The following is a 21,606-nucleotide window of genomic DNA, read 5'->3' on the forward strand; positions in this document are numbered from 1 at the left end:
CCGTGAGAAATATCCACAACACAACAAAAACAACTTCGCAAAACAGTGGAGAGAGAGGTGTTTTTCTTATTTATTAATTACCAGGTTGTTATGAGCTTCTTGCTGCCACAGCACAGTTCCGGTCTATACAGATATACGAACAGGTTAGTTATTACTTATATTACTTTTAATACATTACTTCCTTTTAGTTTGGGCAGTGTTTTGGCGTGATAAGGAACCCTTTTAATGCCCAATAAAGCTCATAAACCAGGTTGTAAAACTAAAAATAGTGATATGTCCTAAACAGCTGTTGTAAAGGTGGGGGAGTGTTGCTCACAGAGGATCATCTTCCAAATGACCATAAGCTCTCCGTAACAGCAACAGAGAAATTTGTAAGTCTGCACAATAAACACACCTCTTTATGCACTTTATCACAATGCGTAATGACTTAAAAGCACCTTGAAAAGATTCCCAGTGTAGAATAAAATGTGACCTTTAATGAGGCATCCAGCTTGCCTGAGATCAGTGTTTGTGTTTATTAAGGCTGAGTGTTAAAGGCTGTGGGTTCATAGCCTCTGAAGGTAATAACTCTATATTACAATAAGCAGCATGTCGTTATGATTTACTGGCTATTGTTGTGCAAAAACTCCATTTTAAGTTTAAAAGATATTTGCACTGGTCTGTAAACATCAGGAGTCATGATGGCAAATAAGAAAACATATGTTATACTTTTGTAAATGAAGACTATAAATTTAATATCGTTTTTTCTTCGTATCTTCATCAGAGCTGAAACTAAATGAAATGACTGATCCTATTTTGAATACACGAGGAGAAGATTTCATAATAAACGTGATTTTTAATTCATACACTGATCTGCATTCAATAAAATCTGTCATGCGGGGAAATAAAAATATTGTGACTGGGAGCAACAACATGAACCAAACGCACCCACGCAGACACAGACAGTTTTATCATCATGAGCATGAACATCATCAGGCAGTGAAATTCCATCAGATAATGTTCTGCTATCTGAGCATGTCTCCCCCCTTAAAATGACCCTCATCGATCCTGGTGCCCCGTGCTTCCTCGTCCACCGTGTCCTCTCTGCGATAAGGAGGTCAATCAGCTCGGTTTGGTCTGAAAGCAGTTTCTGAACCACGAGTCCTGGCGCCTCCATCCCTCGCTGTCTCACTTTCTGCTCCGAGTGTCCCAAAGCCAAAAAGGTTTGTCTGAGTTTTTTTTAATCTTTTCAGTGTCTGTTACAGGAAGCTAAAGCAGCCGGACAGCAGGCTGTCTGTCTGATGCTGCCTCGTTGTCTCCTCTCACATGAAGTCATCTGAATCGTTGCCGTCCTGCAGAGTACAGGCAGTAAAGCACAAGTTACAGACTGTTCATCATCTACTGCTTCGCTAAAAAAAACACCTTAAACAACAAATTATATATATATATATATATGACATCAAATAATAGAATGCCTCTTGGTGTTCACCTCATTAGTCTTCATGTTTTCAGTCCTCATCAGTGACGAGTAGTTCCTGCAGTGACCAAAACGCAAGAGTGTCACACATAGTGGCCAAACTTTATTTGAGACATATTTTTATTTTATAAGTATTTATATCTAAAATGTACATGTGGTCGGGTTTTTGCTGTTACAGATAAGGTTAAGCGTAAATAAGTGTGTGCTTTAGGAATCACCTGCTATGGCTTGGTTAGCATAGTTTTGACTCTTAAGGGGAAAATACTAATATTGTGCAAATGGACACAACTTAGTACATATAGAGCTGAAATTTAGTTTGACAAAAACCAATCAGTAGATTTAAAGTGGTGTGTCTTATATCAACTGCTGTGAGGCTCCTGTGAAATATAAGTGCTACTGCAGACTGAAATGTCATCGTACTTATCAATGCGATCGTTTTGGCGATATTCATGCAGCCATAATTAAACATTTCTAAAACACTGTTCTACCTGAGCTCCTCCTGCTCTTTTTTCCTTTTCTGCTCCTCCTTCTCTCTCCTCTTCTGCTCCTGCAGCTGAGCTTTCTTCTCGTTCCTCTCCTCCCGATCTCTCGATTCCTTCTCTGCTGCCAGATCAGGGAACCGTTCCACTTTTGTTTTCTCCAGACGGTTTATTATCTCGTTGATCTTCTTCTCCACTGCCACGATCTTTACCTGTGAACACAAAGCCAGTTTAGCGAACACATAAAATTGCCTAAATACTATGTAATGTTAGAGTATTACACCGATTGCTGCATAATAATCCATCAGCGTACATGAAGCCAGGTCTGCTGACCTCTTTCTGTCGATAAAAGCCGATCTGTCCAACATCCATGTCTCCTGTTTTCTTCAGGTTGGCCCACGCTGTGTAAACCACATTGATGTTGTTCATCTTACAGCCTGAAAACATGTAACACGTCAAGTTTAACCACATCTGCATACAAAATTCCTCCCAGTAAAAATAACAGCAGACAGAAACTTGTACAAGAGGATCTCTCAGGCCAGCCTGAGTATTTTCTTTTTACCTTGGATGCTGTTGTTTTTCACCAGTTGTGCGCAGTCTATCAGCACCTCTGGTGGGATATCATCAATGGTTTGACCCTAGAAATTAATCACATAATAGTTACATCACTGTCAAATATTTTCCATAGAATTTGTATGTGGAGTGTTGCTGACACAACCAAAAACAGAGAACCGACTGTTATATTTAGTGACAGTTATTCTGAGAATTAGATTCTTAATAAATTGCCAGTTCCGAGAAAAAACTCAGGAGTGTGAACTCTTATTTAAAAGTCTGTTTTTCAGGGTCATTCTCATTGGGCGAGCTTATGCTTACCTTTGGCATTCTCAGATATACATGAGCTGAGGACAGTTTGTCCACGTGAAACCTGGATGTAAAGAAAAGGAGAAGGTTTAAATGACAGGATGCCATAAAGTATAACTTTAACAAGAAAAACTGTAACAAATTATACACAGAAGAAAAAATTTATTAATTTCAAAGGCAAGGAACAAATAATTCTAAAAAGAATCTACAATTATAGTTAAATGGAAATAAAAATATTAATAAAAAAATGAAAGTCATCTATTTTTAACTACGAATCGGTTTTAAAGAGAGAAATATTAGCAGTGATGGGAATAACGGCGTTACTTTTTCAGTAACGAGTAATCTAACTAATTACTATTCCTATCGTTACAACGCCGTTACCGTTACTAAGAAGAAAATGCGGTCCGTTACTATTTTCAACAAACAGACGGTTAAAGCTGTGTTCAGCTTACTGCATCTTATATCAGTTGCACGGAAGTAGCTGTAAGTAATCTGGACGCTACAGCTTTAAGCAGCTGCGCGCTCCCGCGGACGGTAATCACGATCACTGTCTAGAACAACACCTGGAGCTAAGGGGGCAAAACAATCGCATGAGTGCTGCTGTTTGACTGAGGAAGAATAAAGTAGTCGTGGTAAGTCAATCACATGACCACTTCAAGATGACGAAGCAACAAGGTGATATATATAAGTTTTTAAACTGTGTTGATAGGCCACGTAAAACCAGAGTCATGATAAACAATATATAGGTGTGTTTTTTCCTGAATAGTTTTGTCACGTTTACTGTCTAAGGACAGCGCAGCAAGCACTCTCTGCTTATGCAGACATCAGCATAAGCAGAGAGTAACAAAAACCACAACAAAAAACAGGGGAAGTTTTAGGAGTGACGGCGAGAGAGTGAGAGAGCAGAAAAAGAGAGAGAGAGTTTTGAGATGTGAGAGATTTGTGACGTTTAGCGTGTTTAGAGTTTGTAGTTAATGTGTTGTCTTGTGTAGTTAATGTGTAGTGTTGTGGATAGTTTTGTGTTGTGTGTCAGAACAATGAGGCGACTGCTGTCTCCATGTAAAAAAACAGGAGTGATACACTTGCTGCTGTCAGACCTGCAGGTATCAGGCCGTGATGTTCTCCTTTATAGTGGACAGAAATTATTTTTTTGGAGTGGCACAAATCATTTGTGTGGCATCTTATTGAAGAACAGCTGATTGTTCTGTAAATAGTTTGAAATGGTTATTTAAAAAAGGGGTAAAAGGTAAATGGATGCAAATAACTTTGTTGTTTGCAAAACTTGTGCATAGGATTTTAAAATTGACAATTTATATTTGCATTTAAAGTTAAGAAATATGATTCATTAAACATGTTTGTGGTTGTTACAGTAAAAATATAACTTTTTCTACTCTGATTTTATGCTTTTTGTCTGATTTTAGATCAATTGTGTTAATACAGTATGTCAAAATGAAAACATGACTGTAAATTCAGACACGTGAGGTTGTGCTGAAAAGAATGATACCAAACAAGGCAAAGTAAATAGTTTGTAAAGGGAAAATGTGGAGGGAAAATCAAAAGTAGTTAAAAATGGCCAATTATACCCTGGACCCCAGAGGGTTAAACGTTTTTTTAAAGTAACGCAAAAGTTACTTTTCAAGTAATTAATCACTTTTAGAATATTGTAACTCAGTTACTAACTCGGTTACTTGAAGAAGTAACTAGTAACTATAATTAATTACTTTTTCAACGTAGCTTGCCCAACGCTGGAAATTGGTAATACAGAAAATCCAAAGCACTTGTTTAAATGCTGAATAATTGCAAATAATTCTTGGTGCATTTTTTTTTAAAATTCAATTCAACCCTTCATCGTTTGGCTCTCACTTCAGGGGTCATCACAGCAGATCACCTGCCTCTATCGCATGCTCTGCCTCCATAAACCTTCTGTGTGGTCTTCCTCTCTTCTGGCATTTCAGTATTTCCACTTTCCCCTGCTGTACGTGTCCAAACCATCAAGTTCTCGCACTCGCGGTCTAGTCCCTCCATTTAAAGCCTCTACTCTCTAAACTCCTACATTCTGTCTCCCTACCGCCAATCAGGCCTTCATCCTCTCTTTCTCTGTTTTTGGCAGAAGTACTGTTTTCACCAGCATCCTACGGGTCAACAGTATGGAAATCTCGTTCTTGTTCATCTGCTATTTATGTGAAAAGGACCAACTCTAAACTGACTGAAATTGCTGCATCCACCTGACCAGAATCAACTTTCTGGGATGTGAATATTTGGCATGGAAAACATTTTATTCAAATTTCAACCCTAAATTACAAAAGTAAACTAACATGAATTTGTCATGCCTACATTAACGGACTCCACTTTAATGTTTCTACTGTTATAAACTCACTCAATGTTTACATCGACCGTTCAATACATTCTTACAAATGGTGCTTAAAGTTAATTCCATAATCATCAATGTGTCTTAGTGTTAAGACACATTTATCTATGATTCTAGGAACCACGTACTTTTATTGCTCATCTCAGTTTCTTTAAAAATCCCAGCTGCAGAAAATTCAGGTTATTTCAGAGTTCAGATAAAGAATCTCACCAGATATCTTCGGGCCATCCATACTTGATAAGATCCTCATCTGTAGGCATGAAACAGCCTCGAGTTAAAAGGTGATAAGATTCAATAAGAGATTTATTACCGGTGTTTAAGCAACAAAGTAACACAGGAATGAACAGATATAGCACACATCGGAGGAAGGTAGAGAAGGGCGTGAGTGCGCGATCAAAGGACAGCTCTCTTACTTTCATATTTGTCTTTTCCCATGTAGATCGTGAAGGAAGGGCCCACCACTAAAAATTAGACAGGAAGTGGGTCGTTACTGAGTGAAACTGCAAAATCACCTGGCACGAAACTCGTGAAAGACACTAAACAGCTGTAAGGAGTGCGAAGCTAACCAGGCTAACAGCTAATGACAGCTCAACTTACCGGCGCTTGTGAAGTAAAACACCATTTTACGTGGATTAAAAATCGCCACTAAAAAGATGAACAATGCGTGTTTTAACTTTGGGCTCTAAACCGCTGACTGTGAAGAAAGACAAATTTCATCTGCAGTAAGACCTGCTGCCGTTCGCGTGTACAAAATGACCTGGGAAGCTGTTACCTAACTGAGGGAAAGTAGCGTGTAGCGCAAAGGAAACAGCGAAATTTACCTTCAAAACAAAAGCCGAAGGTCTACATCGATAGATAAAATTAATAAATGCTGATTCGTTTTGAGTTAATTTATGTTTTATATAATCCTCATCGAATTTTTTCCATTAGTAAATTGAATTTTATCTCATAATTTTTATGAGTGGCTTTTTTCTTACATGAAGATGTTTTATTTTGAAGGCTAGAACTAGAAGTTTCTCTCCGCTTTTACTACGTTTCCCGTGTGGTAGCTGTTTCCGTTTCCTGTTACGGTGTAGGGTTTTTTTTCCGACACTGGCGCGCGCTGTTCAAAACACAAAGAAGAAACGCGCGCGAGCCGTAGAGGTAGGAGACCCGCCAGCGACTCAAATATATATATACAGATATACAAACATTTATTGGTTTATGTAGCTCAAGAGAAACATACTTGGTAAGGAAAACGAAGAGTTGTATTTTTGTGTTTTATCTCATAATTGGGGTACATTAGTTTTAAGTACCGCCACTCTAATAAAGGTTTCCAAGGCAGTCAGAACTAGCTTATGTTTAATGCTTAATTTATTCACCTTTTAAATCACAAACAAATGCACGTATCCAGTTGAAGTGTGCACAACTCGTGATCGAAATGAAAAATGCCCGTTGTTTTGTAATGGAGACCGTGCTGCCTTTGCATAAGCCAATAGTCCCGCCAATTATCTCTTCGCCTCCGTCTGGTGCCCTTAAATGACCGCGTCGTTAGCTAACATGTACCGTCGAGCTAAAGCTGCTTTCGAGATTATTCGTTTTTCCTCACTGACGAAATGACAGTAAGGGGACCTTTAGGCTCTGTCTCATATCGAGATTCATAATCAGCATCCTAATTGATCATTAAACTCATAGGTCGTGGGCTGTTGTTTACCTGCCACAGTCACACCAGACCCTTGTAGAAAATCTCCTGATTTAACGCCATGGACATGAAATATATCTTGAAGCTGCATTTGTGTCAGTGACCCTTCTGCAGTGAGTATTACTTTCAACGGCGGATTTGTGACCCAGATATCCTACGATTTGCAAAAAGATGTCTGCATGAATAATATGGTACAGCTGATTTGCAGCTGGTGTTCTACTAGGCAACAGATCTCGTTTGGTTCTTTTTGAAATAAAATGCAGTGTTACTTTTGATTCATCTTCATTTTTGAGTAATTAATGTAGATTAAAGCATCTCTTTATTTTCTTTTACATCCAGGTTGATTATGAATTTTTAAAAAATTATTTTATTTTTTTTGTATTAGGAGTGACTTTTCAGATCGATGGTCTTTTTTTCAAAGCTGAAATTCTTAAACTTTCTTTTTCTTTTCTTTTTCATTTTATTTCATTACCTTTGTATGAAGATGATGCCCACCACAACCAGAAAGAGAAAGCAGTCCTCCCTGGACTCTGATAGGTAAGCTGTGTATATGCTGTTTGGCTTGCTGATTTACTCTTGAAATGTACTCTGTGTTGGACTTATACTCTCAGATGTAAGAGAATAGTCTCAGTTGTGCTACAGTCGAGAGATTATGGAAGCTCGTGTTTAATACTACAACAAATTTAGAATTGGGTTCCTGCTATAATGAGACTGACACTAATGGGGCAAAATTGCTTTTACAACTCAGGCTTGAGTGAGAAGTGGGGGTAACCTTGCAACAGGTTGCCATATGGCTAACGGTGATTCATAACAACCCCACATAGTCCTGCATTTACAGCCAGTTTAGAATGACCAGTTAGCCGAACATGCATATCATTGGATTGTGGGAGGAAACTGGAGAATATGAAAACTACATGCAGAAAAACCTGATTTCACCAAAAGGTTCAAACCTAAAAGCTGCCTGTTTTCAGGCAGTAGTATCACCTGCTCTGTAACCTCAGTAAACACTTTCCTGACAAGTTTATGGGCTCAAACGTGCCAGTTACAAGTTATTGGCCAATTCACCCATCGCTTGTCTCATCTGTTTTGTTTCTCAAACATCAGGCACCCAGCCAAGAAGGGGGTGAGGCGGGAGTTGTCACCTGTGAAGAGGAGGTCTCCAAGAACGCCCCAGCAGTCTCCTACCAGGAAGAAGCCAGCTGGCCGTCTGGACACCTCCCCACAGAAATCTCATCGCAGACCAGCAGGTGGGATGGACTAAACATGTTTTGTTGCAATAGAAATGCTTTTGTAATTTTTAATTGTTCAAACAACAATGCAAACAACAATGGTTTTTCCTCGTACATTTATAGTAATTTGGATTTATTTATCTATTATCTATTTATATGATATTTTATTTTTAATTTATTTATTTTTAAAGGCTCTCCAGCTAGATCACCCCAAAAATCTCCATTCAAACCTTCCTTGGTCACGAGCTCCTTCTATGGCAAAAAGAATCCAGTCTATCTCACTCCACTTGAGAGGAAAGCTCTGAAGGACTCTCTGCCTTGTCCAGCTGCTCCACCCTCTCCTACTGTGACCCAAAAGCCAGAAAAGAAGACAACAAAGAACATTAAGGGAGGCAGTAAGCCAAGAAAAGTAGCAGGATCTAGTAAAGGGGGGAAGATGGGTACCAAAAGCTACTCAACATCAATAAAGAGGATCAAGCTGTCCCAACCCAAACCCAGCAGCAGGTTTGTCATAGCTGTTGATACTTCTGAAGCCTTCTTCAAACAGCTGTTGTTTTAGTTGGTCTTTTAAGGTTGTTCTAATTCTCCCTATTTAATTCAGCAGTGTCGCTAAACCGACTCATCCTCCTACCGTTGCACCTAGCAACAATCCCACAGAGTCCAAGAAAGCAATCACCATCACATTCAGCAACCTGAAGCCTAAGCCGAAGATATTTGTTGGAGCTGCTTTCTTCGGTACAGGGAAGAAACCTACATCCATGTACAAGAAAACTGCGCCAAAGTCTTCAACCAGGCCGTCTGCAGCTGTCCTACCACAGACAAAGGGCAAAGAATCAAAGCAGCCGCAGGGTGCTCTGGCAGAAAACCAACAGCAGAAAGAACCTGAAAAGGTTTGTGTACATTTACGTATTACTGGAATATCTCATCTCTTGAGATTCTCTTTTCTTAAAATCGTGAAAAGGTTTCTATATCCCAGAAACAAACTACACTGGAGTAATTTTTACCTTTACCTTTTACCTTGACTCTTAAAGAAAAGAGTAACTTTCTTCAGGCTCTTGCGCACAATTTCAATTAATAAAATGTCGCTTGATGTCATGGAGAATGTTGAGGTTTCAGAGGGATACTTACAGCCTAGTTTGGTGTACAGTGAAATGAAACAAAAATCTTGTAGATGTTGGAGTGTGATGGGAAACGGGTTCATTTTTTACATCTGATAATAAGTTAATGATGATTTTAAAGGTTTTTCCATGCAATGGTGTCTGCCATTTGATATGTTAAATAAATTAATTATGTTTTTCCCCTCCATGGCAAATATTGTCATGTTAATGGTAATATTTAATCCTGGTTGTTTCCTGCAGACTGCCGTCAAGCCGCTGAGGACGTATGAGAACAAACCAAGCACAAAACAGAGAATGAAGTTTGATCCAACAGACTGGATGGACTCCGTTAATGAAGAGCCTGCAACTCCACAGCCATCAAGGTACTGATGTATTAAACCCACCATTGACTTCATTTTTCGTTTTAGAAATGAAACTTCCCTTATAATTCATTTATTTATTTTTTAATTCATGGCATATTTAACAATCTGAATTTCCAACACAGATCTCTAATATTTGCACTTCATCAATGCCCCAAGACTGATGTTCATTGATAAACTGTTAATCGTCTTCCTTCCTCAGCTCCTCTAAAATTGTGCTGGATAAACACGGGATTACTCACGAGCTCATGGTTACGTTGTTGAGATCTCCAACACAACACAGCTCCACATCACCAGCCTCCTCCTCCACCAGTCAGGTACATGGGTGTCCAAATGGCTGTTGTTTATAATGTAAATGGTACTTTGATAGTTTTTCTACTACTACTGAGCATTAAAAGTGCTGTGAGAGTATTACACCTGCTTGCAGACACTAAAACGAGTAGTCGCTCCTGTTATCCTTCTATGAGGCTTGCCTGAGGGCCAGTGTGTTGCTGTGTAGTGTCACTCAAAATGTCAAGACTCCAGCAGACGCTGAAACTGTAACATGCCTTTACCGAAATTAAGAGGATGAAACTCCTCTTTAGTTATGAATGGCATCTGTTTTTGGCCGTTTTTATAATGTAATTGTAAAACAATCAGAAATTTTCTCTGATTTCCCCCTTTTGTTTATGCAAACACCGATCCCTTCCTTGCTCATTCTCTATGTGATGCAAAATCTGTCAGGACTTAAAAAAACCCGCTTGTGATGGTTACATTTCTGCCTTTGATGTTTTAGCTCTTTTTCCATTTGTTCTGCTACTGTTTATGTGGTTTCTGCTGGGTTGTCAGGTTTGTCTTCTGAGTTTAACCAACTAGGAATTTCCCAGGGTGGCTCAGAGGTACTTATCCCAGAGTAGATATTATTTCCGCCCCAGAGATGATCCTGCACCTTCACCGTGGCAAAATGTTGTTGTTGTTGTTGTTGTTGTTGTTGTTGTTTTGTTTTTGTAGCTGACTCATGATCACTTAAAATTTTTAATGACTGTTAACTTGAATTGATGTTTTCAGCATACTCCTACAACAGAAGGTGGCTCTGAGCCAGCCTTTGAGCTGAGTTACATAAGCCCCACCAGCACTAACTCCAGCTCTCCCAAAGGTGAGCAAATACTTTATTAGATCCCTCAACTCAGGCATAGAGTGGCATAAATAAATCCTGGAGATGTTCAGTTTTACTCAGTCGTGCTTCCATTTGTTAATGTTGAAGTTTTGTTTTTTTTTCCTCCAGAGCCCGCAACAGTCTATCCCATATTTGGTTCTGCCTCTAAAAGGTAAGATGGTTTGTTTAGAGTTCAACATTTAAAGATGGCATTTCTGTACAATAAATGCAGTGTGTTTAGTTTATAGAGGAACAATTACTGAATTTCAGTAACTGAAACAACCCTGAAGCATTCTTTTGAAACATCTGCAGGTCAAAGAGCGCAGCTCTGCGACCTCCTGTGTCCTGCAGCACCCCTTCTGGTCCGACAGCATCGCTACAGACTCCAGCTTCAGCCGTTAAAGAGCGAAGCATTCGCAGGAAGAAAGAGAAGCAGGATGATGACCAGCTCATCATTGTAAGTTAAATTTATCTGTTTGCATGTATGCTTTGATATATTTATTTATTTTCTATTCTGATCCTCACCCCATACTCACCCAGCCTGATGCAGATATCTTTGCTTGAAACTTGTTCAAATATTCAACCCACAAAAATCACGAACTTTGGGGTTTTGTTTTTTTGCGATACATTTTATTTGATTTCATTGCTTTTGTTTCTTTACTGAATGAATTTTTGTATTTTTTTTTTTTTTTACACTCTCACATCAGGATGCTGGTCAGAAACAGTTTGGTGCAACGACCTGCAGCTCATGTGGGATGGTGTACAGTGCAGACAACCCAGAGGACAATTTCCAGCACACCCAGTTCCACCAGCGCTTCCTCGACTCCATCAAATTTGTGGTAAACATCCTTCTCTCCCTTCTGTCGTTGTGTCCTTGGGCAAGAAACTTCACTCGTTGCCTACTGGTGGTGGTCAGAGGGCCCGGTGGCGCCAGTGTCCGGCAGCCTCGCCTCTGTCAGTGCGCCCCAGGGGGGCAGCTGTGGCTACAATGTAGCTGCCATCACCAGTGTGTGAATGTGTGAATGACTGAATGTAGTGTAAAGCGCTTTGGGGTCCTTAGGGACTAAGTAAAGCGCTATACGAGGGGTCAGCAACCTTTAACACCCAAAGAGCCATTTGGACCCGGTTTCCACGCAAAAGAAAACACTGGGAGCCGCAAATACTTTTTGACATCTAAAATGAAGATAACACTGTATATATTGTTTTTTTTACCTTTATGCTTTGTGTGAACAACTAAGGTGTGTTGCTTATGAAATCCATGAAGTGCTACAGAGAAAATTACATTTTATTTATGTAATTAACACATTTTGAACTCTTAAAGAAATATAACAAAAGGAAAGACACCCAGCTGAACTAAAATGATGCATGTAGCAAACAACAACTGTTGTGAGCGCCACCATTTGGGCTTTTGGAGCCTTGCCTGACTTTTAAAAAATAAAAAAGCACATAGTGCTCTTTTTTCTCATATTCCTATGGTGCTTTTGAGTAGAAGTCGGGTCCAATGGTTGTAAGAATAAATTGAAAAACTATGCTGCTAAAAAATGAAAAATAGATATTTGCAAAATTCTGCCTAAATATGTATTTTACCCGGTTAATGTGTGCAATCACGCCTCGCCGCCTTAACGTCTGTGCTATCTATGCTGTTGTGTTGGTGTGTGTCAGGCTGTGAGCTGAAAAGCTACAGCCGGCTGTATGCGTACAGCAACCGTGTGTGAAAAGTGGTCAATAAAGAGATGCTGAAAAGTGTTCATGGAAACATCGTCGGGTCTGCCGTGATATGTTTACAATGGGACTTCTGCTCCTGAACCTCTGCGCACAGCGTCTGCAAATCGGGGCTGTACGAAGTCACTTTCATCTTTACGCAGGACTGTAAGCTGTCATCTGTGAGGCGTGAGCGGTGTTTGTTTTTAACATAGTTCACGGTGGAGAACAGCTGCTGACATAATGTGGATCCGAAGATCCATAATTGGCCTACCTGGGGTTGAAAGTCTCGATAAATGCACGGCGTTTCGGCGGGTACACCGGCTTCCGCGAGTGTGACGCTTATTTTGAGCGATGAAAAAATAATAAAATATAATTTTATTTTTATATTTCAATATCACAATAATCTTCCAATGTACAAGAACTAATAAATAAAATACACTTCAGCTAAATACTTCTAATTTATTTCCCCAAACCACACGGAGCCGCACTATAAGGACTAAAGAGCCGCAGGTTGCCGACCCCTGCGCTATACAAATACCGGCCATTTACCATTCAGTCTCTCTGGACAGAAGACGTGAGTTTATGAAGTACTAAAGTGTGACTAGTGCTTTAGAAACATATTGAAAAAATTATGCAGCATTAGCTGCCAAACATAGTTGGGTGGACTTTAGTGTACCTGAGCAGCCCACCCAAGTATAGTCCATGTGGGGGGGTGGGGATCAGGGAAGCTGTTAAAGCTGCTGGCAGGAGTTTACTTCGTGGGATGAGGTTGTTGTTGTAATTGTTGGCTTGTAACTGCAGCTCCTTTCCTCTGTTGTGTTTTCTCAGGGCTGGAAGAAGGAACGGGTGGTGGCTGAGTTCTGGGATGGAAAAATCCTCCTGGTCATGCCAGATGATCCCAAGTACGCCATCAAAAAGGTTTGAGCCAGCACACTGAAGCACTTCTGCTTATTTCAGATTTTTCTCCATGCTTATTTGTTGTTAAGTGCTTTCACTTTTAAACAGACAGAAGTGTAGACAGACAGCCTCGTACACAAGTTAGCGTTTACTTAAAAGTGTTGCATTTAATTTTTAATCATTTTTGTGTGTTTGCTTTCAGGCTGAGGATGTGCGGCGTGTAGCGGACAATGAGCTGGGGTTCCAGCAGGTGGCTCTGAGCAGACCAACTCAGGCTAAAACCTACCTGTTCATCAACACAGAGCGACTGGTGGTAGGATGCCTCGTCGCTGAGCCCATACGACAGGTACGGCTGTGTTAGTGTCTCTAGCATATCTGAAAATATAAATGTTTGTTCAGGAAGTCAGTTTGTTGAAACATAGTAACGCTGCAGCTAACATGTAAAGCTTTTAAACATCAGATTTGCTTTGGAGATTAGCCTTTAATTATCCTCTTGGTCTTCAAAACGATGGTTTCGTTTTGAAGTTTCAGTTGATGCCACATAGATCTTAGAGGTGCCGTAACTTATGCATAGATTCTCTTCAGGCTTACAGAGTCCTTGAACAGCCAGATCGACACAAGGACATGACAAAGGACGACTTCATGGAGAGACACAGAGCCTGGTGTTGCTCCACTGTCCCAGAACAAGCTCTGTGTGGAATCAGTCGGATCTGGGTCTTCAGCCTGGCCAGGCGACAGGGCATTGCCACCCGCATGCTGGACACAGTGAGGTAGGATGATGCACACAACATGAATCTCGCGGTCTCCTTACTTGTTTCCTCATAGAAATGAAGAATTTTGTTTTCATTGTAGCCATATAAAAGTTGTTTATATTAACACGGCTGTGATGACTGTCAGTATGACCCCAGTATAAGCAAGAACTACGAAACCATTTTTATTACTTATTTTATTACTATTACTTTAGGGTGTCTTTGAATTCAGCCCTCTGTATCAATATGGCATCTTTTTCGTTCCTAACACATTATCAGTATAGGTGTCGGCACATTTGTTTTCCACTCATTGAGATCTAATGTGTTTTCAAAGTGTTTTTTAATATTTTTTGCAATGTATGATGTCTCAGTCAGCTGGTTACTGAGTAAACTCCTCACACACATGAACTTGTGGACCCTCTAAATAATATTTGAATGGTAAACACTATGGTCAACAGCAGGTGGTAAAACTGGAAACAGGCTCACATAAAGTGTTTGACTGGATCTAAAATGGCTGATGGCTTCAGTTTCTTTTCCCTTTTTGTCTTAGGAGTACGTTCATGTACGGCAGTCCCCTAACCAAGGAAGAAATCGCCTTCTCTGATCCGACACCTGACGGCAAACTGTTTGCCACCAAGTACTGCAACACACCAACCTTCCTTGTTTACAACTTTGTTGCATGAGTTTGGAAGGAATTCAAAATTTGTCCCTGTTCCTCTGAAATGGCAGTTGGTTTAAAATTGTCTCTTCATATGCAAAGCAACAAGTGTTCAGGTTTTTCCATGCTGATTAGGCCAGGCTGAGTTTTGTCTCCATTTAAATCTTGGCTGTATACAGTGATCAGCCACAGCATTAAAACCAGCCACGATGCTGGCATTGATCCTTTTGGTCCTGTGGGTTAAGCCTTTGTTGATCAGGCTTGTTTTATCACACAGTTGCTCAGACTGCGGTTTGAGGAGTTTGGAGGTCGAATCAGAACGCTGAAGCTCCCTGTTGTGTTCCTGAATATGGTTTTAAAAGCTCATGAATCAATATTTATATTCAGGACTGCCTCTTCACTGTTGAATGTTTTTGTTTAATGGCAGTGCCTATTTTTTTCTTTTTTTTTTTTCTTTATAAGGAGCTTGAATCCTGACTGAAGACGTTTCTCAGTTTGCTTTCAGTTTGCAGTATTTGTCTTCATGTTCAAATTAAGGACAGAAAACTAGAAGCCTCTTTGCTACATGCTCATCTGAGCAGAATGTGTTTGTGCTCCGGGCTCGACATTTTCTGGAGATGTTTATAGAAACCAACCTGTTTAAAGGTGGATCCTTTTGTTGTTTTGAGGCTTTGTAAATGCATCTAATAAACATGTTAAGTTTGTGTTTTGAGTCTTGGTCTTTTTGTCAAAATGTCTCAAAGTGTGCATACCAACAGTTCTTCTGCAATAGAGGAAATAGAGTGCAGCAGTACCAGTGCAGCTTGAACTGTAAAGGAGCACGGCAGGCTGTATGTAAAATTACCTTTTCTTTTTTTTCTAAAAACAAATTTCAATTTTAATACTGTTTTTTGTAAATAACTGTAGTAGCATTTGTCTGTCATTGTCTGGTTTTTCCAAACCATATGATGCTGAAACTTGACAGGTTTTTCTTTACATTTGAAACTGGGGACTGGAAAGGAAGACAAAGCAACCCAGACACAAACTCAAGTAAAATAGTTCAGCAGTTTTTGATGCGAAGTCAAACTAACCAGCAATCGCTTTTCTGTAAAACCTTTTTCTTCCCCCAAAACTGAGAAAAAGTAACTTCTTACAGCTGATTTGGACTTATCAAATCAGCATGAATGCGCCCGATGCCATTGCCAGCATTCATGCTTGTTAATGGTATTATTTAATTAATCTGTGGTCATTCCCTGCTGTTTCATGTTTGTGTCAAGCTACAGGAATGAATAAAATGCTGTGGCTTTCTGTTTTTTTTTTTCCCCTCTTTCTGGAGGAAAAGAAACATTTGTCCTTTGAACGTTCCCTCACATCCATTTAGTTCAAGAGTTTGCTGCCACGTGTTCTGTTTCAAAAACTAGTGAATTGCAATTACAATTGGACCCAAGTATAAATTTCCTATTTGCGAGTCATTTGTGGAAATAACCTGTGATTGATGTTGAATTTATTGAATCTGTGCCGTCTTCTCTTCAGGCTTTTAGGGAGCATGAGATCTACATCAGTGTAAGAGCAGAACTGCAAGTACTGGCACAATTTATAAATGCACCATGTATTCATAACAATAAACCATCCTTTGAGATTTTTTTTTTTTTAGATATTTTAAAATCTATATTTGTCTGTTGGAAGCAGCAGTCGAAAGCATCTCTTAAATGTCCCTTAAGTTGCTTGTACAGTGAGTATTGTACAAGGAAGGTGAACCTGCTGGCAAAGATGACGTAGCTAAAAGCTGTAAGTTTCAGCTTAGTCTCAAATAATTTCAGCCATAAGTAGCTGATCAGATTTTTAAAGTTAAACAAGAGAATTATTTAAGTCCTACCTTTTATTGATAGGCTTTTGCCACTGATACATAACAAAAATATTTCTAGCTTGAGAAAGTGCGTGAATGTGGGAAAGTGGTCTGAGATCATTGTCCAATTTATTGATATTTAAAAAAAAAAAACAAAAAAACTATAAACGAACATTTTACAGGTTACAAGTCGAATGAGATTAAAATGACAAATACATATAAACAGTGGATGAAAGCAAAAACATTTACAATATAAAAGGACTGTAACACAATAGGAAAGATAACAGACAAATAGCGATATAAAGAGATCAGCACAAACTGGAAAGGCATTTGAGCAAGTGAGTCTGTAGTATATTCATATTTAAATCCACTTTAACCATTAACTATGTTTATGCTCAGTGAAAGTTTGTTTATTAACCCGTGCAGAAAAAATAGATATGTATCAGGAGACTCTTTATGGCCATCTGTTCTATAATCATTAACCCCTTTAGAAAATAAATCGATTAGCCCGACATTTATGAAGTTTCATTAAACATTTCTAAGCTGCACCTCTGACAGCGAGCAGAATAACTCAGTCGATAACGATCACCTCAGAGGGTGTTTTGTCCAGGGAGGCGTTGCTCTCTAAAGCCTGGACGATCTGGGCGGCTGTTGGTCTTTTCTTGGGGTCCTCCTCCGTGCAGAGGTAGAAGAGCTCCACCATTCTCCGGTACGAGCTGCCCAGAGCCTCGGTGTCCAGTGCCGGCCGCGTCCCCAGCCGCTCATAGTAGGCGTCCTCGTCAAAACTCAGCTCCACAGAGTCCTCTAAAACTAAAGCGCAAAAACACAGTCAGTATACTGTTCCACAATTAGGTTTTTCCTTTAGTCTTCACTGTATGGAGTTATGCTTCTTCTACACACACTTCAGGAATGATAATCTGATGGAGCAACATGCTTCTTTGTCAGAGTCTAACCTTTTAAACTACTATCAGAAAGTACAGTCAAGATGTAAGTATGTGGGCACAATCAAACTGAACAATTACACGTTTGCAGGGAATGAACATTAAGAATGAATATTTAAAAATGAAAGAAGATACATTCTTATTATAGTCACTGTTTGTAGAAATAAAGGAGGACTGGAAGCATCAGTGTCAGTTGATGTGGATTAGGATTTTGTGTCAGCCAAACATAACTGTAGCTGCACAGAAAGTAATAAATGAAATTTAAATGTATCCTCTTAGGACAGAGCTAAGGCTCTAGTTTACACTGAGGAGGATAACATTTTGCTACTTTCTACTGCTAACTTAGAACCAAGCAAGCTTAAGAGGCACTGGAAACCAAATAATGCAAACTGAAAAACTGTGAAAGTGTCATGAAGACACATGAAAGAAAAGTTAACATGTCTGAGTAAATCAAAGTGACATCTCACCTTCACCCTCCTCATCCTCCAGCATCTCCAGATGAGGCATGGCCAGCGTCATCATCTCCCACAGAGTGAGACCGTAGGCGTAGATGTCTGCCTTGTCTGTGATCTCTCCTCCTTCATCCAAACATTCCTTGGGCTTCCACGGCTCTGTGCCGATGTACTCCGCTTTTGGGTCAGACACTGAAGACACAGAGTTGTTTTTCATGAAACTCCTTTTGGACTGAGAAACAATTTAACTGCAAAACAAACAAATTTAATTTGTCCAGGTTGCCACAATGGCGTCACCCAAAATTACATTACTTTTAAAAACAAAGCGCATCTTTGAGGCTCCAGAAGTTTCTAATTAGTTCAAATTGAACCCAAATTGTTGGAGACCCCCGCAGACTGATGACATGATGTATGAGGATAATTTATGTTTCTATCCGGGCAGAAAAACAAAGTAAATCAACTGCTGTAAACAGCGGTTACCACACAAATGTGTCTGCCAATTCTGTGCTTTAATCCATGATTAATCCCATTTGTGTGCCTGCATACGCTCTGTACCACTTCAGTTAACTGCACCATTTAACAATGCGCTGTGAGTGAGTACTCAGTTTTGCTGCTTTATGAATGAAATGACCTGCATGGCAGTCATAAAAGGAGCTCACTGAGTTGCTTTAGTAAGGGGGGAAAATGAACATGGCTCATCTGTTCAGCAAGGAGAGAAACGTAAGAGCTGGCTGAACATTTCTGAATAAAATCTAATTTTTTCACTTTTGTGACCACGAAGCCATATTCCTTTTATTACATGCTGCTTATGACAATTTTCACCAGGTCAGACATCTGTTTTCATGAGAAAAAGGCACCTAAGATATGGGCTAAAGTAGGAAGGCCTTTGGTGTTGTTCTCTGTGAAGATTTATTTTAATGCCAACATCATCAGCCAACACATTATTGAGCAGAAACACAATTCTTTACATGAAGTCTCCTTTACATCCTTCCCCAAATTCATGACATTTTTCACTGAGGTCAAAGACAAGGAAGAATAAAGGAAGTTTAATATTGTGATTATTATTTCCCCCCCAGATTATTTGACCCGACTCGTTGATTTGAGGAGACATTAGAGCAGAGCTGGCAGGGTTAAGTCTGTTTAATTCCAGCTAATTTAATAAAACCCTAAAAAATATAACAAAGTAATTATAACTACAGTTTCCATCCAAAGCTCAACAGAAACAACAGAAAATAAATCAGCACATGTGCTTGAGCTGTGTGGGTGTTATTCTGAGCTCGTCAGCTTATTGGCAACATAACTACTTCTGCAAAGCTGAAAACTACACCAGAAACAATGCTTCCAGACAAACTATAATGCACTATAATGCTGCTGCTGGGACCTTGTTTCAGTAGATTAACATTTCAAATCTCAAACTCTCATATATAAAACTGGTCAAAAATCTTTAATATGACGGAAAAACCCAGAGCTATATCTCGTGAACAAAAACAGAATTTACCTTTCATGTTTTCATCCAGCTGCAGAGACACGCCAACATCGCAGATTTTCACTGTTTCAAAGTCACCCTTGATGACCACGTTACATGATTTCATGTCCCCGTGCAGCAGCAGCTTCCCATTGTGTAGATACTGCAAAGACAAAGTATTCCTGAAGCTCATGGCTGATGTTAAACAGACAAATATTTAGGAATGAAAGAAACTTTTGAATAAAGTGAGCTGGAGGATTATTAAACAGTAAATACTATGAAAATTTACCATTGCCTCACAAATGTTTTACTTTTAACCAGGGATATTATTTAGCATCAGCACATCCTGGAAGAAAATAAAGATGACCAATACGTTTCAGATAAAAACACCACTTTTTATCTATTAAGTGGTTAGTATTTTTAAATTTTTATGTCTTGGTGTGTGTTATGTGTAATTTTTAAAAATGTATTTAATTTGTTTTCACCTAAATAATAAATATATTACAGCCTAAAAGATACTGTCAGTTGATATATTGGCAGACAGATGAATATTTGACAGATGGGAGAAAGACTCTTCAGCCATGTTATGTTGCATAGTTTATCCTCCAGAGGGCACTCTGTACCTGCTCTGCTGGCAACATGTTTGTTGTGCCACAAACAATAACAAATAAAACATTTAAACTGCACCGACATATTTGCTTAGCAAGGACTCACAAATAACTCAACATCGCAGATGTTAGCGAAAACTGTTTGCAGTGTTTCCAACAGAAAAAAGTATCAGCCAATATTGGATTTTTAAATCACCAAATATCCGTATCTAAAAACATGCAGCTCAAGCAGACATATAAAATAATTTGTACCATGTCGTAAAAGATCATGTGTAATAGCTACACATGGTCAGATGTGGGAATTAATCCCACCTGTGACTATATATGTACGTATGTATGTATGTATGTATTTCCAGTTATGACACAGGTGTTTATGCCAGGTAGAAAGGAGGACCATGTAAGCAATTTACCTGCAGGCCACGAGCCACATGCAGTGCCACTTTCTCTATAATAGCGGCAGGAAAAGCTTTCAGACCGCCCTCCCTCCGCTTCTCTATCAGGTCATTGAGGGACTGCTCTCCTCCGTACTCCATGGCCAGACACTTGGAGCCATCTTTGGCAGTGGTGAAGGCACGGAAACCTTGATGTTTGCACAAAGACGCACAAGGTTTAAAAGAGCAAATATAACAGTATCACAGACGGCATGATCTGAAAATAAGAGAACCAAAAAGCTATTTTGCACAAGATTTTTACCAAGTGACCAACACAAACATTAATAAAAAAATCAAATGATGTAGAACTGTGGGATTCAGTGTTTTTTGTTATCTTCTTATCTTTTCTTAGAAACAATGTCAAAAATTTATGGAGAATATAAGTTACTGACTTGCACATGTAAGGGGACATATAATGTGACCTCAGGGAGCTGAACAATGAATCTGTTTTTTTTGTGTCACTACTAACTGAGACAGATCGCCATCACAACAGTGCCCGCTCTTACCAACGATGTTTGGGTGATTGATTCCTTTCAGGACCTTTGCCTCCTCGTTGAGGCGCTCCTGGTAAACAGTCACCTGTTTGGCTGCACATTTACTGTTGATCTTCTTCACAGCCCAGGGTGATGCATTTAGGTTGCCCACTCTACGATTAATCATCAAAAACACACAGTTAGAGCGCATTTGTTTTTTTATGTTTATGTACACAGACAGGAATTGCAAATGCGATAAAATATCTTTTAGATGTATTTGTTTACTTGGTCATGAGATACTGAAAGAGACACGATATTGGTAATGGCAATATAATATGGCCTTTAAAAACACACTGCTCATTCATGTTAAGTTTGCAATATACAGCTCCAACTAGATTGGCTAGATGTCCCACCTGCATGCATCCCTACTAACACCCACAGACGATTAGCAGACAGAACATGAGCTGATATCACAGCAGTTTTTAGTTACTAGGAGAGATGAAAGTTGCATCTGAATTAAAAAAAAAAAAAAATCATATTTAATTTTCCTTCACATGCTTCATGCCAAACCTGTGAACTATATTACATTTTTAATTTTAAACAAGCTCTCATCATAATGTGTGCCACACTGTCGCACAAAAAACACTATTGTTCACACAGTCTGTTGGGATCTTGTCACATTATCTTCAGCTAAGATTTTTTAAACAGTTTTTTAAA

At 39.3% G+C, this 21,606-nt stretch overlaps 3 protein-coding genes across 7 annotated transcripts in view; 1 reads left to right on the plus strand and 2 right to left on the minus strand.

Moving 5' to 3' along the window:
- Window positions 1-815: 815 nt before the first annotated feature.
- ccdc25 (coiled-coil domain containing 25) lies at window positions 816-5,945 on the minus strand. 2 transcript variants are annotated; one of them, XM_005947963.3, is made up of 9 exons: window positions 5,762-5,945; window positions 5,578-5,625; window positions 5,375-5,414; window positions 2,809-2,860; window positions 2,498-2,573; window positions 2,269-2,372; window positions 1,945-2,147; window positions 1,469-1,514; window positions 816-1,331 (listed from the first exon to the last, which is right to left on the minus strand). In XM_005947963.3, the coding sequence occupies exons 1-9, from the start codon at window positions 5,784-5,786 to the stop codon at window positions 1,302-1,304; spliced, it is 624 nt and encodes a 207-aa protein (XP_005948025.1). In that variant the 5' UTR covers window positions 5,787-5,945; the 3' UTR covers window positions 816-1,301. The 2 variants fall into 2 exon arrangements, with proteins under 2 accessions (XP_005948025.1, XP_014184930.1); XM_014329444.2 differs by having other exon boundaries at window positions 5,293-5,414.
- Window positions 5,946-6,229: 284 nt separating this feature from the next.
- Window positions 6,230-15,398, plus strand: esco2 (establishment of sister chromatid cohesion N-acetyltransferase 2). 4 transcript variants are annotated; one of them, XM_005947964.2, is made up of 15 exons: window positions 6,230-6,307; window positions 7,330-7,382; window positions 7,950-8,092; window positions 8,266-8,578; window positions 8,676-8,964; window positions 9,433-9,554; window positions 9,754-9,868; window positions 10,599-10,686; window positions 10,816-10,858; window positions 10,999-11,143; window positions 11,394-11,525; window positions 13,219-13,308; window positions 13,490-13,633; window positions 13,873-14,057; window positions 14,587-15,398. In XM_005947964.2, the coding sequence occupies exons 2-15, from the start codon at window positions 7,330-7,332 to the stop codon at window positions 14,717-14,719; spliced, it is 1,995 nt and encodes a 664-aa protein (XP_005948026.1). In that variant the 5' UTR covers window positions 6,230-6,307; the 3' UTR covers window positions 14,720-15,398. The 4 variants fall into 4 exon arrangements, with proteins under 4 accessions (XP_005948026.1, XP_005948028.1, XP_005948027.1 ...); XM_005947966.2 differs by having other exon boundaries at window positions 8,679-8,964; XM_005947965.3 differs by having other exon boundaries at window positions 6,265-6,392.
- A 1,169-nt stretch (window positions 15,399-16,567) lies between these two features.
- The window catches only part of pbk (PDZ binding kinase), a 6,348-nt gene continuing 1,309 nt past the window's right edge, over window positions 16,568-21,606 (minus strand). The window contains exons 3-7 of the mRNA XM_042214463.1: window positions 20,923-21,062; window positions 20,396-20,565; window positions 19,411-19,540; window positions 17,928-18,104; window positions 16,568-17,329 (exon numbers count right to left, since the gene is read on the minus strand). Coding sequence (XP_042070397.1) covers window positions 17,091-17,329; window positions 17,928-18,104; window positions 19,411-19,540; window positions 20,396-20,565; window positions 20,923-21,062 — 856 coding nt within the window. The 3' untranslated portion in view covers window positions 16,568-17,090. The remainder of the gene's footprint in view (window positions 17,330-17,927; window positions 18,105-19,410; window positions 19,541-20,395; window positions 20,566-20,922; window positions 21,063-21,606) is intronic.

The sequence above is a fragment of the Haplochromis burtoni genome, unplaced genomic scaffold (genome assembly GCF_018398535.1).
Source record: "Haplochromis burtoni strain Fernald_Lab_line unplaced genomic scaffold, NCSU_Asbu1 Contig_567, whole genome shotgun sequence".
Lineage (NCBI taxonomy): Eukaryota > Metazoa > Chordata > Actinopteri > Cichliformes > Cichlidae > Haplochromis > Haplochromis burtoni.